General features: G+C 58.2%; 2 protein-coding genes across 4 annotated transcripts in view; both read right to left on the reverse strand.

Moving 5' to 3' along the window:
• ABCF3 (ATP binding cassette subfamily F member 3) lies at positions 1–9,210 on the reverse strand. Its single transcript, XM_027464193.3, has 21 exons — positions 9,054–9,210; positions 8,752–8,899; positions 8,582–8,661; positions 8,440–8,492; positions 6,739–6,836; positions 6,503–6,625; positions 6,045–6,311; positions 5,776–5,856; positions 5,253–5,312; positions 5,005–5,061; positions 4,785–4,807; positions 4,442–4,497; positions 4,050–4,250; positions 3,779–3,855; positions 3,487–3,531; positions 3,073–3,205; positions 2,588–2,676; positions 2,293–2,384; positions 1,522–1,654; positions 1,115–1,202; positions 1–298 (listed from the first exon to the last, which is right to left on the reverse strand). Exons 1-21 carry the CDS (start codon positions 9,124–9,126, stop codon positions 140–142), a joined length of 2,136 nt encoding a protein of 711 aa, XP_027319994.1. The 5' UTR covers positions 9,127–9,210; the 3' UTR covers positions 1–139.
• Positions 9,211–9,468: 258 nt separating this feature from the next.
• Positions 9,469–13,094, reverse strand: part of AP2M1 (adaptor related protein complex 2 subunit mu 1) — a 28,069-nt gene continuing 24,443 nt past the window's right edge. For all 3 annotated transcript variants that reach the window (XM_027464214.3, XM_072042723.1, XM_072042724.1), the window contains exons 7-11: positions 12,293–12,412; positions 11,735–11,870; positions 11,208–11,305; positions 10,967–11,078; positions 9,469–10,639 (exon numbers count right to left, since the gene is read on the reverse strand). In XM_027464214.3, the coding sequence (XP_027320015.1) occupies positions 10,505–10,639; positions 10,967–11,078; positions 11,208–11,305; positions 11,735–11,870; positions 12,293–12,412 (601 nt within the window). In that variant the 3' untranslated portion in view covers positions 9,469–10,504. The remainder of the gene's footprint in view (positions 10,640–10,966; positions 11,079–11,207; positions 11,306–11,734; positions 11,871–12,292; positions 12,413–13,094) is intronic.

Raw genomic sequence — 13,094 nt, forward strand, 5'->3', positions numbered from 1 at the left:
AGGAGAGAGCAGTTCGGGTGGCAGCTGGATGGCGTGGCTGGGGTCCGTGCCACCTCCTCGGCGCTCTGCCGGGCTCGGCGTGGCTGGAGGCTGCAGCGCCCGAAGCCTCCTCGGGCAGGCTGGGCCCCCCCCGCCTCGCTTATAGGAAACCCTCCTTTCGGAATTGCTCCTTCAGGATGTCTCTGTACTGGTCGAAGCCGCCCTCGATGCGGGTGACGGTGGCGTTCTCGCACACCCACAGCTCCTGGCACACCAGGCGGATGAAGCACTCGTCGTGGGACACCAGGATGATACCGCCCTGCGAACGCAGGAGAGAAAAGGAACTGAGGGGACCACAAAGCAGGGCTCTGGTGGCAGGGGACCCCGCAACGTGGTCCTTTGTGCCCTTCCAGCCAGAAACGGGACTTCAGGTTTCCACCTGCACTGGGGAGAGGCACGGTGCTTCACAGGCAGCCACGAATTCCGGCCTTGCCTAAGGGCTTTCCTGCCTTCAGCTGGGATGGACAGATCTGGTGCGGAGGAGGCACGTGCACAGCAAATGCTTAGGTTCCCTTCCCTGAGGGCAAGCACGGGGTTGGCCACTGGCTCTCTGGACCTCTGACAAACTTTGAGGATGGAAATTCTAGTTGGAGGCAACAACAGCCAAAAGGTGACGGGACAAGGCCCTGAGTAACCTCGTTTTTCTCTTGTAGGGAAAATGACCTAACGCGGGCAAGTACAGAACAGCAAGAACCGGGTTCATTACAGCGCTACCTGGAGGCTCAGCTCTGAGCCACAAAAAGCTGCCTGAGGAACAGCCACGAGGCCCCAAGGCAGGGCTGGGCGCTGCACGCAGCAGCAGGGGAGCGGTCACAGCCCGTAGGTGGCTGGCCAAGATGGGGGACAAGCTGTGCTCTGGCTCGCTGCTGCTTCTCTCAGCCAAAGTCAACAAGTGAAACAAGCCACCAGCACAGACAGCTAAGGCAGAAATGCAACCAGCTTCCCACCGCATCTCCTGGACTTGAAACCACCACTGGAATTTCATGGTCCGCTCCTGGCTGAAAAACTGAGTCACCCAAGCTGGAGGATGCAGGAAGTGTTAGAAAAATGGGAGATCTCGGCTGCCGAGCCTTACCCGGAACTTATTCAGCGCCTTCGCTAGTGCCTCGATGGTCTCCATGTCCAGGTGATTTGTCGGCTCATCCAGGATGTAGAAGTTTGGACTGGAAGAGAAGACAGCTCTGAGCACCCTGCCCGCGCCCCTGCGCACTGCTGGGCCCCCCATGCAGGGAGGAGTTGAGGCAATGGCTTTAACCACATAAAGCCACAGCCACAGGCACTGCATGGCCCCAGGATCTGTGCTGCTCAGCTCCAGGGACACCCTCCGAGCTCAAAGCAGCAGCAGAAAACCGCCTGCCCCCTCCCCCACGGTCCCCACCAGGTGACAATCTCCCTCCCCAATCTCCTCTCCCTTCCTCCCGGTGAAGCAGGGCCCCGAGGATACGGCCCCGCACCAACTTCCCACGTGTGGGAGGGAATTACCAGGACATTGTCATCTGCGCAAAGGCCACTCGACTCTTCTGCCCTCCAGACAGGCTGGCCACAGGGCGCACGGCCAGCTCCCCCGAGACGCCGTAGCTCCCCAGCTGATGCCGGTACTCCTCCTCCGTCTTCCCTGCGGGAGCACGGCACAACACAGATATGGCACACGAGCATCCCAGGACCTTGGGGCCAGCTGGTGCTTCCTGCAGTGCCCTTGGCCTGTATCAAGGCCAGGCAGCCGAGGGATTTGGCAGCTGCTCGGAGGCAGTGCCCAAACGGAGGGTTTGTGTGGAAAAGGCTGACTGACACAAGCAGGGCAGGGGCCGCGCAGCCAGCGGTTGTGACCAGCTCTGAGTAACGCTGCCCCAAACTCCTCGTGGCAAACATCATGTTACGTCATGGAGAGGGGAGCTGGGAGGTTTGGGAGGTGGCAGAAAGGAGGGCCAGCTGCTTGTCCTGTGACTGGCAGGGAAGCCACAGTAAAGTGGGATCAGTTACCTCCAAAATATGGCCAAAGTGGAGCACCAGTGTGAGATCTGCTGGCCACAGAGCTCCTGGCAGGCTGCCTACCCCTGCACAACCACCTCAGCTACTCAAGGCTGGTGACCTGAACTCATGCTCGACGTGAACAGTTAACTCAGGGCAGAAGGCATCCCCCGAGCACTGAGGTGACAGGGCCTTCTGCCCAGGGACCACGTCTGAGGGACAAATCGATCTGCGTGGCAGGGGAGATTCAAGTGGCCCAGAGCTCCTCAGATCTCCAAAACCCACCTGGGAACTTCCTTGCCAGCAGCTCTACAGCACTGATGTTCAAGTCCAGTTGATCCACGTGGTGCTGGCTGAAATAGCCGATCTTAAGGTTTCTGCAGAAGGAGGAGAGAGACGGGGAACTGGCACCGGGCGCTGTAACCGCAGCACTCCCAGCTGCAGCTACAGGAAGGGGGCACAAGAGGGGGGCGTGCAGCTCCCATCCTCATCACAGCAGCAGCCATCACCCCAAAGCACAGCCCCGGAGCCCTCCAAATGCACCATTCCCCCCAGCCCCTCACCCCTTCCTACCAGGTACCTGTGAGCATGCCTGATCCCTCTGACTGGTGCCAGCTCCCCCATTAAGATCTTTAGCATGGTCGACTTGCCAGCTCCGTTCTCCCCAACCTAGAGAAGCAGCAGCAGCATTGGAGAACATGAAACCCACGAAGGTACCATGGAGAGGGGGGCAGTGATCAGGGAATTCAGCTCTCCTGGATGATCACGCAGTGGAAGGGGCAGGATGAGTGCCAAACCAGTGGCTCCAGCCACCTGGAAGCTGCGTTCCTATCGCTGAGGAGCTGCACACACAGCACTGCTGGAGCATGTTCCCTCCCCAGTTCTCGAGCCCAAGGATTAATTGGTCCCAGCCTCATCTGGATGTCCCCAGGGAGGAATATTTCATCCAGAATTCAACTGGACAAGGACCTGAGCAGCCTGATCTGACATGGAAGCTGGCTCTGCTTCGAGTGGGGACAGCCAAGGCGCCTCGCAGCCACCCTTCCCCTGCAGTCCCAAACCTACCACACAGATGCGGGACTCCAGGTCAGCAGAGACAGAGAGGGAACGGAAGATGTAGTGACTCGGGTCATAACAGAAATCTACTTCATCTAGCTGCAGGATGGGGGGGGAGAACTTCTCAAAGCCATCGGGGAACCTGGGAAGGCAGGAAGAGGTGAGAGCTGGCCAGGTACTTCAGAGACCCTGCTCCCAGCCCCCCTGGGACAACCACTGCAGGTGGCAAAGGGGGCTCCCGAGCATGCAGGGCCTCTGGGAGGGACGGTAATGAGGAGGGGATGCAGCCTTGGCCCCAGAGGGAGCCCAGCCTGAGCGTGGGGACCCATCCAGACCCCATGCTGGAGGAGGAGCAGTGGTTATCCCAGGAGGAGCTCAGGGCGAAAAGGGAGCTGGGTCCCTTCCAAGCAAAGGGACACTTACTTCATCATCACCTCAGACTCCTTGTCCACAGGTTTCAGCTCCGGCCTGCAAGAGGGAAGAGGTGTAATTGGAGCCTTGCACTGTCCCCACACCAGCAGCCCAGCTCTGTGAAGCCTCATCCTCGGCAAAGCCTCTGGACCAGAGAGAGAGCACCCGAAATCCAAGCCACACCCATCCCTCCAGATACACAGCGCCTTACAGGGTCCTGGGGACCACCTGGGAACATCCAGTTCTTCCCATCAACACCTAACACACCCCCAAACCTCCAGAGAGGAGCAGAACAGGCACTCACAGCTTCTCCAACAGCTTGAGCTTGCTCTGTACTTGGGACGCCCGGTTCGCGTTATACCGAAAGCGGTCGATGAAGACCTACAAGTGACAAAAAAGCATCAGAGAACCCCCGGGCTCGTTCAGTCACAGGTCACTGCAAGACTGAACAGCAATGAAAACTCCAAGAGCAGAAATTACTGGAAGCAGGGCAGCCTGGGAGGCTCGCTCGAAGCAGGGAGAAAGGGGCAAGGCTGGAAGAAGAGTGTCCAAACCCTACGGGTGTCCCCCAGTACCTGGATATGCTCGCGGTACTGCTGCTGCGCTTCGTACTCCCGCTGCTGGTTCTTCAGTCGCTCCTCCTTGGTCTTCATGAAGTTCTCAAAGTCCCCCCGGTAGGCGTCCAGCCGCAGCGAGTGCAGGTGGATGATGTCCGTGGCCACCGCATTGAGGAAATTCCTGTCGTGGGACACCACGAGGATGGTGGACTGCCAGGTCTGGAGGAGACAGCGAGAGGGAGACCCGAGGGAGCTTGAGCATCATCGAGCCGCAGCACGGGGCCTGGTGCCACCACGCAGCCCGCGAGGCTGTCCCTGTCCCCTGGCTGCTGAGCCCAGCATGGGGCCGGAGCCCCTGCACCGCACAGGAGCCGTGGCCAAGGCTTGCGCTGCCCCGCACCGCCCCGTACCTGCAGGTAGTTCTCCAGCCACAGAATGGCCCTCACGTCCAGCATGTTGGTGGGCTCTGAGGGAAGAGAGAGGCGCTGAGGTTAGGAGGGGTTGGGAGGACTGGGTTACGTCTTTTTTACATAGGAGAGGCTAGTGGGCAGCCAGAGGGGCTGCCCGAGCAGGTTTCCTGGCTGCAGATGGCTCCACGCCATCCCCAGGGCGCAGTGACAGCCCTGCGAGCACCGGCCCTGTCATGCAGGGCTATTTTGAGCAGGCAGCTAAAGGCCACGCTGCGTTCCCAACCCAGCAAGGGCATGGGCAGGCCCGGCGGCAGGGGTAGAAGGGCTCATGGGATCAACTTACCGTCCAGTAGAAGGAGATCTGGCCTAGGGAAAACAAGAGAAGCATCAGGAGCAGAAAGAGCACAGGGTCAACGTAAAGCACGTTTTACTGTGCATACAGAGCCCTGATGCCTCGAAAACCTCCCACCCCGAGAGGCTGAGTCGAGAGAACAGCCAGGCAAGGCAGCCCCCCTGCCCTCTGCAGCACGGACAGCAAGGAGGGCTAACAACTGGCCACCAACCTGGCAAACAGGGCTCTGGCTAAGGCCAGTCTCATCCTCCAGCCTCCAGAAAACTCTCTGAGGAGAGAAAAGGTTGTACCCAGGGGTTAGAATTTAATCACAACAACCCCGCCTGCCTGGCCCCCTGCTCCCCACTGCCCTTTTCTCTCTGCTGTCACCCACGGACAGCTCGTCCCTGCAGGCCCAGCACGAGTTCTCCCCAAACCCATTTAATTTAAGTCTCTGCTGTCCAAAGCCTGGGCACTTACTTGGTTGTCTGTTGTTGCATCTTGGCGTTGAAGCCCAGCCCAGCCAGGATGACAGATGCCCTGGGGGAAAGGTGAGAGAACAGGAAGGTGGCACACCGTGCACCTACAGAGCACAGCCTCAGGTCCTGACCCACTCTGCTACATAGTTTAAGTCCATCCTGGTGCACAAAAACTCCCCTTTGTGCCCAAGAGCAGTGTTTGGCTGGGAAATGCAGCCCAGCAAGGCACAGCACCCACGTGAATTCCCAAGAAGCTTTCAGCTCTTTGGCCAAGAGGTTCCTGCCACCACCATCCCAGAAATTTTCCCCAGCCACCAGGAACCTGGGGAGGAGCAGCAGCAACAACGCAAGCCATTTGGGGCAAAAGCACCTCCAGCTTCTAGTGGAAGCACGAGTACTTCTAACCCAGAAGAGCCCCTGTCCCCGCATGCTGGATCCCAGGGGCACAGCATCACCCTTCCAAGCTGCAAACCGCATCTCACCATGCCAGCAGACAGCAAGCAGTGCCTGCAGGGTCATCTCACCTCGCTGGGGCCTTGTCTGCCTCAATCTCCTCCAGCTTCGCGTAGATCTCTGACAGCCTGGCGCCTTCCGTCCCTTCTCCCCTGGAGCAGAGCAAAGAGGAACACGTGGGATGGACTGGGGTCAGGGGCTGAGCGCTGCGGAAGGCTGATCTCCCCAGGCAGGACTAAAGCGAGCCCTGCTGGAGTCCTCCACTGGAAGGGAGAGATCTCAGAACGAGACTTCGTGGTCGAGAGGCTGTAGAAGGGCTGGAAATCCAGCAATATCTCACCTGCCAGCGTTAACCTTGGCCGTCAGCTCCTTTTCCTCCCGCAGCAGGCTCTCCCGAGTGGTGTCGCACTCCAGCACGCTCTGCAGGGCCGGTGTCTCGTCCCCCGCCACCTCCTGCTCCACGTGGAGGATGCTTATGTGCGAGGGGATGCGCAGGCTCCGACTGGCGATCATCTTCAGCAGTGTGGTCTTCCCCAGCCCGTTCCTGCCCACCAGCCCATAGCGCCGGCCAAATGCCAGGTTCAGGTCTGCTCCTGCCAGCAAGACACTGCAGGGAGGGAAAAAACAGCTCCCTGCTCATCCCGCCCCATGGGGAGAGCGGAAACCAACAGCCACCTCCCCCCAGCACCTTTCCAGGCTGTGCTGAGGCCATGCAACCACCACGGAGTTCTCCAATCCAGACCTCAGCATGTCCTACAGCCCCAGCAGGGCCCGTCCCACCGTCCCCTCTGCACTCACCGCTCACCGAAGGAGACGTCGAAGTTCTCGATGCGGACGTCGTATGATTTGTTCTTGCCTGAGGATTCCATGCGAGTCTCCTTCTTGCTGGCAGCCTGGCTGGCAGTTGCCTCCTCGAGGACCCTGCAGGCAGGTGGAAGACAGAGAAGGGGGCTCAGCAGGAAAGTTGAGCCCAAACCGATCTCAGCCACGCTCGGCAGAGCAGGCGGGGTGCTGGAGGCACCCTCCGTACTCACAGAGGGCCAGATGACTTGGTGGAATCCTTCTCCATCCTCCGGTCCTGCTTGGCTTTCAGCCTGGCTTCTGCCTTCTCCAGTTTCTTGGCATCCACCATCTGGGGCACAAGCAGAGTTTACAGAGAGAGCATCTTCAGCAAAAGCCCCCAAACCCCAACTCCGAGAGAAAGGAGCTCAGCCAGCCCCACCTGCCCGGGCGGAAAGGAGAGCAGGAGGGAGACAGGACAGGGGAACCGGGACAGACTCCAGCACGTTTTGAGGAAGCTAATCAGGCCAGGAAGTCACTTCAGGACTGAAGTCCTAAATCATGCAGCAGTTCTGCCTCAGCGAGCACGGGGTTTGGCTGACCCTAACCCGAACGCTCTTTCCCACGGGCAGTTTCTCTGGTTCTCTGGGTCAGCCCAGGCACCTCAACACGGACCTGCTGTCCCAGCGCCTCCCCCGCAGCCCCTACCATCAGGCACTGCCCCTCCCCGGCCTGTTAAACTTTAGCCAGCCTGGAACTAACTCAGGTTACGCAGCAGATCAATCAAGACAGAGCCAGAGAGCGTTTAATTAAATCTGAAGGCAAAAAGAAGCCAAGCGTTTTAACACGGCCTCTGGCCTTTGCCAGGCTCCCAGCCCGCTCCAGTTTATTCCTGCATCGAGTCAAATGCTTGTGGCTGACCAAAGGCCCTCCCAGGCATCTCCAGCCAGCTCTGCAGCCCGGTTCCTACAGGTAGGTGAAGTCACCCCATAAACGACACTGAGCTCCCTCAGTCTCCCAGTAAGCCATCCTCCAAAACTCGAGGGATCTGAACCTTTTCCAGTTTTTCTGAAAATCCTTCCTGAGCTGCGGCCGCGCGAGCCAGACGACAAACCAAGGAGCAACAGCCCCAGCGCTAAACCCAGCAGCAGCTGCCAGCTGCCCCCCTCAGCCACGTGGGGATCGCCTTGGGTCTCAGCTCCGGGCACGCAGTTCTGTGCACGATGTGAAGCCCTGGGAGGAGAGCTCTGCAGCAGAGCACCCAGCAGAGACGCTGCCTGCTCCGTGCAGCTGCCAATGTCCTGGCTTTGTAGATCCTCCTCGTGCCCAGACCTCGGCACAGCCAGCACAGAGGGCACCCCGGGCCGCTCCTGAGCTGCTACACGCTTTTTTGGCAAGGGCATTCTGATTTCCTGCACGCCACAGAGTGTAACGACTTCCAAACTTTTCTGCTCCCCATCTTCCCAAATCACAACCCCCAGCAGCTTTTAGAGCTGGGCTGACAACCTCCCCACAGCCCTCTGGAAACAGCAGCTCCGTGCGAACTCCCTGAGCCCTGATCGCATCTCAGGGCTTCTTCCCTCAGCACATGCAGCAAGGTCACCCCCTACACCCCGATTTCACAACCCAGAGCCTTGCTGTAGAAACCAAAGTCCCTCATGAAGTCAGGCAAGCCGTGCTCTCAGTGACACAACCACGCTTTGAAGCTCATTAAGAAACAACAGCAAAATAAATCTGGTCAGATTAACGAGCTGCTAACTCCCACCGAGCCTCTTTACCTGACCGAGAGCATCACAACTCACAGAGGGAGCAGCAGCCCTACAACTGCACACCTCAGCACAACCCCCGCCCCGGCTGCTCACAGAGGGCGAGGTGACGGGGCAGAGCATGACCCTACAGCCCCAGGTGTGAGTTCTTCCCGGCGGGTTACGAGAAGGACGCAGCGCTGTGCTTACCGACGCCTGGCCTCTCTTCAGCAGCAGCCCCGGCAGCAGGTCCGCGTTGGAATCTGCGGGGAGACGCTGGGTGAGGCGAGGGGGAGCTGGGGAAGGGTGACAGCTCCCTGGGGATGCCGTGAGCCCTCCGAGCAGCACTCACCGTATCCATCCGTGATCTGCGAGAGCTGGATGGGGGCATCCAGCAGCACCTGGCTGCAGCGCTGCGCCCGGCCCTCATCCCTGCGGGCGAGGAAGAGGAGTGAGGAGGGGATGAGGGGGATGAGGAGGAGGAGGAGGATGATGATGGTGGGGAGGAGGAAGGCCGCTCACAGCTGCAGGGCGTTGAAGAGCCGCTGGCACACCTCCCGCACGGCGCCCTCGTCCTTGCCGGCCGGCGCCACCTCCTGCAGCAGCTCGCCCACCGCCTCCACCAGCTCGTCCACCGACTCGAAGTCCCCGCCGCTGCTGTGCAGGATCCCTGCGGGCACACGGCGCTGCACACACACCCCCCCTCCCTTTCCTCCCTCATGTCGCGACATGAGAGGGGACAATCGCGACACGGCCGACGGAAAGCCGCCCTCCGCTTCCCCCCCCCCCCCACCGTACCGGGACGGCTCGGGGGCCGCCCTCACCCGTCACGTAGGCGAAGACCTCGCCGTCCAGCTCGGGGAACTCGCTGCGGAGGATGTCGGCGCACGACGCCATGGCCCGAGCGGGGCCCGGCCCCCCCCCGCCGCCGCCGCCTCACGGCCCCGCCACACGCCCGGAAGGAGGCGCGGGGGCTGCCGGGAAGAGGGAGGGGGGGTGGGGAGCGGGGGATGCTGGGAAATGTAGTCCTGGAGAGGGCCGCGCGTGCGCAGTGCGGGGAGAGGCATCGCTGCTGGGCGCCCTATAAATTGAATGGGGGATGAAGGGGGCGCGGGGGATCCCCCTTTAAAATGGTCCCAGGGACAGGGGGCATTTAGGGTGGGTTCAGCCCGTCCCCATCACTCCTCCTCCTCCCCCCCCGTGTTCCCCAGAGCCCCCCCAGCAGCACACAGAGCCGGCTCCGTTCTACATCGTTTATTAGGTTGAGCGCTGGACAAATCACAGGGTGTACAAAATGGAGACCACACTACCAGAAGCGGGACGGTGGGCGGCAGCAGCATTCCTATGGCCCAGAAGCGGTCGGTAGAAGTGCGGAGAGGGTGGGCTGGGGCAAGGGGCTTACTGGCGAGTGCGATTTTCGGTCCCAGAGGGCAGCCCCCGGTTGCATCCTGGCAGAGCTCAGCTGAGCCACGCTCCCCAGGGCTCTGAGAGATTTGGAAAGGCGCCCGGGACAGATCCAATTCATTTGGAAAGGAAATTTCCAACAAATTTCCGATTTGTTTGGAAAGGAAAGACTGGCTTGAGCCAGCAGCAGGTGGAGGGTAAGTGCTCTCAGGACCCGAAATGCTGTGCCACCCACGTACACACCAGCAAGAGTCTAAACCCTCCTCGTGTTTTGGTCACAAACCTTCCCACAGCAGGACTCGATACTGAAGACTTTGCAAGAAGGAGGAAGGTGGTGAGATGCGGCGAGCCCACCATCTCCTCGGGTGGAAGCCCAACAAAAACTCACCACCTCAGGCATCTCAGACTGGCCAGCAACATCTACCACAACAGCAATAGCTAGTACAGAAGCCAGGGTAACTTCAACTCAAGATTTGTCCAGTCTATGTTTAGGTCTATTCTACGAGTACATATGCACAAGAACTTCAAAAATACTAGGATATGATGCAAGTAGTGAGACACCAACAGAAGAGAAGTTTAATGGTGGACGTTCCCTAGAAAGATCACGAGAGGAGGGGAGTTAGACTAGCCCTTCCCCACCCTGGGACGGGGAGCGGGAGGCTGGCCGCAGCCCTGCACGAGACCGGGTTCTGAACTTCAGCTGCGGCGCGGGTGGAAACCAAGCATGGGCAGGCAAGTCCGCTCCCAAGGTGAGCCCCAGGGGCTTTCGATCTGCGTAGAGGGGCCAGGCCGATGTTCTCTGAATGTACTTGAAGACTGAGGAGACGCGGAGGATGGCTTGGAGAAGAGGGAGCCTGCCAGCCCCTTGGGGCTAGCATCTGGTCTCGTAGATCCCACTCCTGCCGATGTACCTCACCCATTTGATCACATCGTGGTCACTGTAGTTCAGCTTTGGCTCAAAGACTTTCAGGTAACGCACCTTCAGCCCAGAGGGTGCAAACGGGACCTGTTGGGAAAGGGAAAGGCAGCGGAGAACATTGGAACAGAGGGTTAAGATGCACTCCGTACCCAACAGCCCAAAACAGACACCAGGAGCCACCATTCCCCTCCCCTTGTCACCATGCTTGGTGACAGACTCCAGGGGCTTTAAAGGTGATTTTTTTCCCCCCCCATTAGCTTTGCTACCTGGCTGGCTTATATAAGGCAGAACCACACAGCAGCATGGGACAGAGAACACTTGTAACCATGCAGTTCCCATGAGGTCCCCAGAAGGGACTGGCCTGACAGAGCTTCTCTAAGGTTAGCTGCCCCCAGGAGGCAGGCAGAGACTCACCTCAAAGTTCATGGAGATTGGGGGCCGAGCCCACTTCTTCTTGTCATTAGTGGGCAGCAGCTCGATCTCTGCACTGATCTGGGATTCCTTCATTCCAGCCATACGTTTTATCCTACCAGAGGAAACCCAGAAGTGAGGAGGTGCCCAAGTTTAATCTCCCCTCCTCTACAGGTACATGGTGCAGCCAGGAGCACTGAACACTCCTGCCTCCCCAGACCCTGCCCCCAGCACGCTCACTTACTTCCACACAATGGCATTCTCACTGGCCTTGTACTTCGCCTTCCCTTTCATGCAGATGACTTGCACTCCACTGGTGTTGAGGGGTGTTGGGATCCGGACCTGGAAGGCAGAACATGGTAAGGGAAACTGAGATCGCAGCCAGGGCACTCTGTGCCATCTCACAGGAAAACTGCCTCCTCCTTTGTCAGGCTAGGGGTCTGGGACAGCAGCTGCCCTTCTGTCTCCATATCAGGGCCCCAGAAATCAGCAGCTACCATGAGGCATCTTGTCTAACTCTAATTTCTTGCTTTGAAGTAAAGACTCAAACATTTTCAGAATCCACAGTGGTGTTTCAGAATCTGCCAAGGGTGACCGTGCAACTGAAAATAGCTTCCACTTTCCCCCTGCATGGTATTTCCCTTCTACAGGGCAGCAACACCACATCTGCGAGGCATTCAGTTCACTTTGGGCCTGTACAAGCTTGAGGACTCGTCCGCAAGGACAGCACAGCAGGGGACATAAGTAGAGAGATAATATGCCACAGCTTACCTCTATCTTCTGAGCCAGCAAGGAAGGCTTGAAATTTGATTTTATCACCACCTTCACCTCCAGCTTGGTCCGGCCCACCTCCCGCACCAGGGGTATCACCCGGAAGGGAAGGATGATGTCCTTAGTGGTTCGGTATCTGCGGGCACAAAAGCAACATCAAACTCTGAGGAGTTAACTTCCCTTAGGTTCTCAAATTGTACCACCTTCCTAAGGAGACAGACTCTTTGCTTAGGGAACAACCTAGAAGTACCAGCCAGAAAGGAAGCAGCAGTCAGATCTGCGCTGCCCTAGGGCAGTAATAACTTCTTCAGTCCAAGTTTTGTATCAGGTTCCTGCCAAGTGACCCTACTTGTGGATGTCAGTTTTAAGAACTTAAAACAAAATCCAGATCCAGCAGGCTAACAGGCAGGAAAAGACAACCATGCAGCTAGGTTTCTACCACATCTGTAAAAGGATCTGTGGGACAATCTACAGATTCCGCTCCGCAGAAAGGAGACATGCACAATGCAGGAGCACACACAGATGCCAACACCAGCCTGTTCAACCCCCACACCATACCTCATGAGCTCAAACTCTCCGTCAGGTGGAATGAAGCTGATGCTCCTCTCAGAATCAAATTTGCTGAGCCTCACGCACTGGTGGAAAGTGCAGTCGTCAATGGCGATTGACTGTTTGCCGCTGAAACACAAGGCAGAGTTAAACAAGTGCTCAAAGTTCAACAAGTGCAAGCTGCAGCCCGTAGTGCAGAGTCTGCTCAGGCAGAAACTATTCTACAGAGCACGGTGCCAGTGCAGGTGTCCAGGAAATGGGGAGGCAGGGAGAGATTCAGGGGACAGCGGCCTCCTGGCTCAAACTTCCCTCGCTTCACCACTGCCAAGGTTGTATTTCAAGACATTTGTTTAAAAGAATTCTCTCCCTCCTCTCCCCAGAGGTGCGACCCTCCTGTCGCAGCCAGAGGAACACCGTGCTGGGGTCTGCCTGCCAGCAGCACCTCGGTACTGCAAGGGCAGCTCTGCTAACCCAGGTCACCTCGCAGCGCAGTTCAAAGGGGAGAACACTTTCCTGTCCACAAAGCTATCCCACTGCCACACACCTAGGAGATGCTAAGTTTTGGGTCTTCCTTTTCAGAAATCTCTTCAGAGATGTTGCTTTCCACAGTGCTAGCAGCTGGTTTGATACCAGACAGAAGCTTTGTCCTCAGGCCAGCATGAGAACTGATTTGCCGAGGACCAAAATACCATGCCACAAAAGTTAATCTCTCGCTTCACACAAAAAAATCTCATCTGTGCATTTAGGTGCACGAGCCTAGCCTGACAACACTCAGCTTGTACTGGGTTCTAGCAGCAAGGAAGATGTCCTC

The sequence above is a fragment of the Anas platyrhynchos genome, chromosome 9 (assembly GCF_047663525.1).
Source record: "Anas platyrhynchos isolate ZD024472 breed Pekin duck chromosome 9, IASCAAS_PekinDuck_T2T, whole genome shotgun sequence".
Taxonomy (NCBI): Eukaryota; Metazoa; Chordata; class Aves; order Anseriformes; family Anatidae; genus Anas; species Anas platyrhynchos.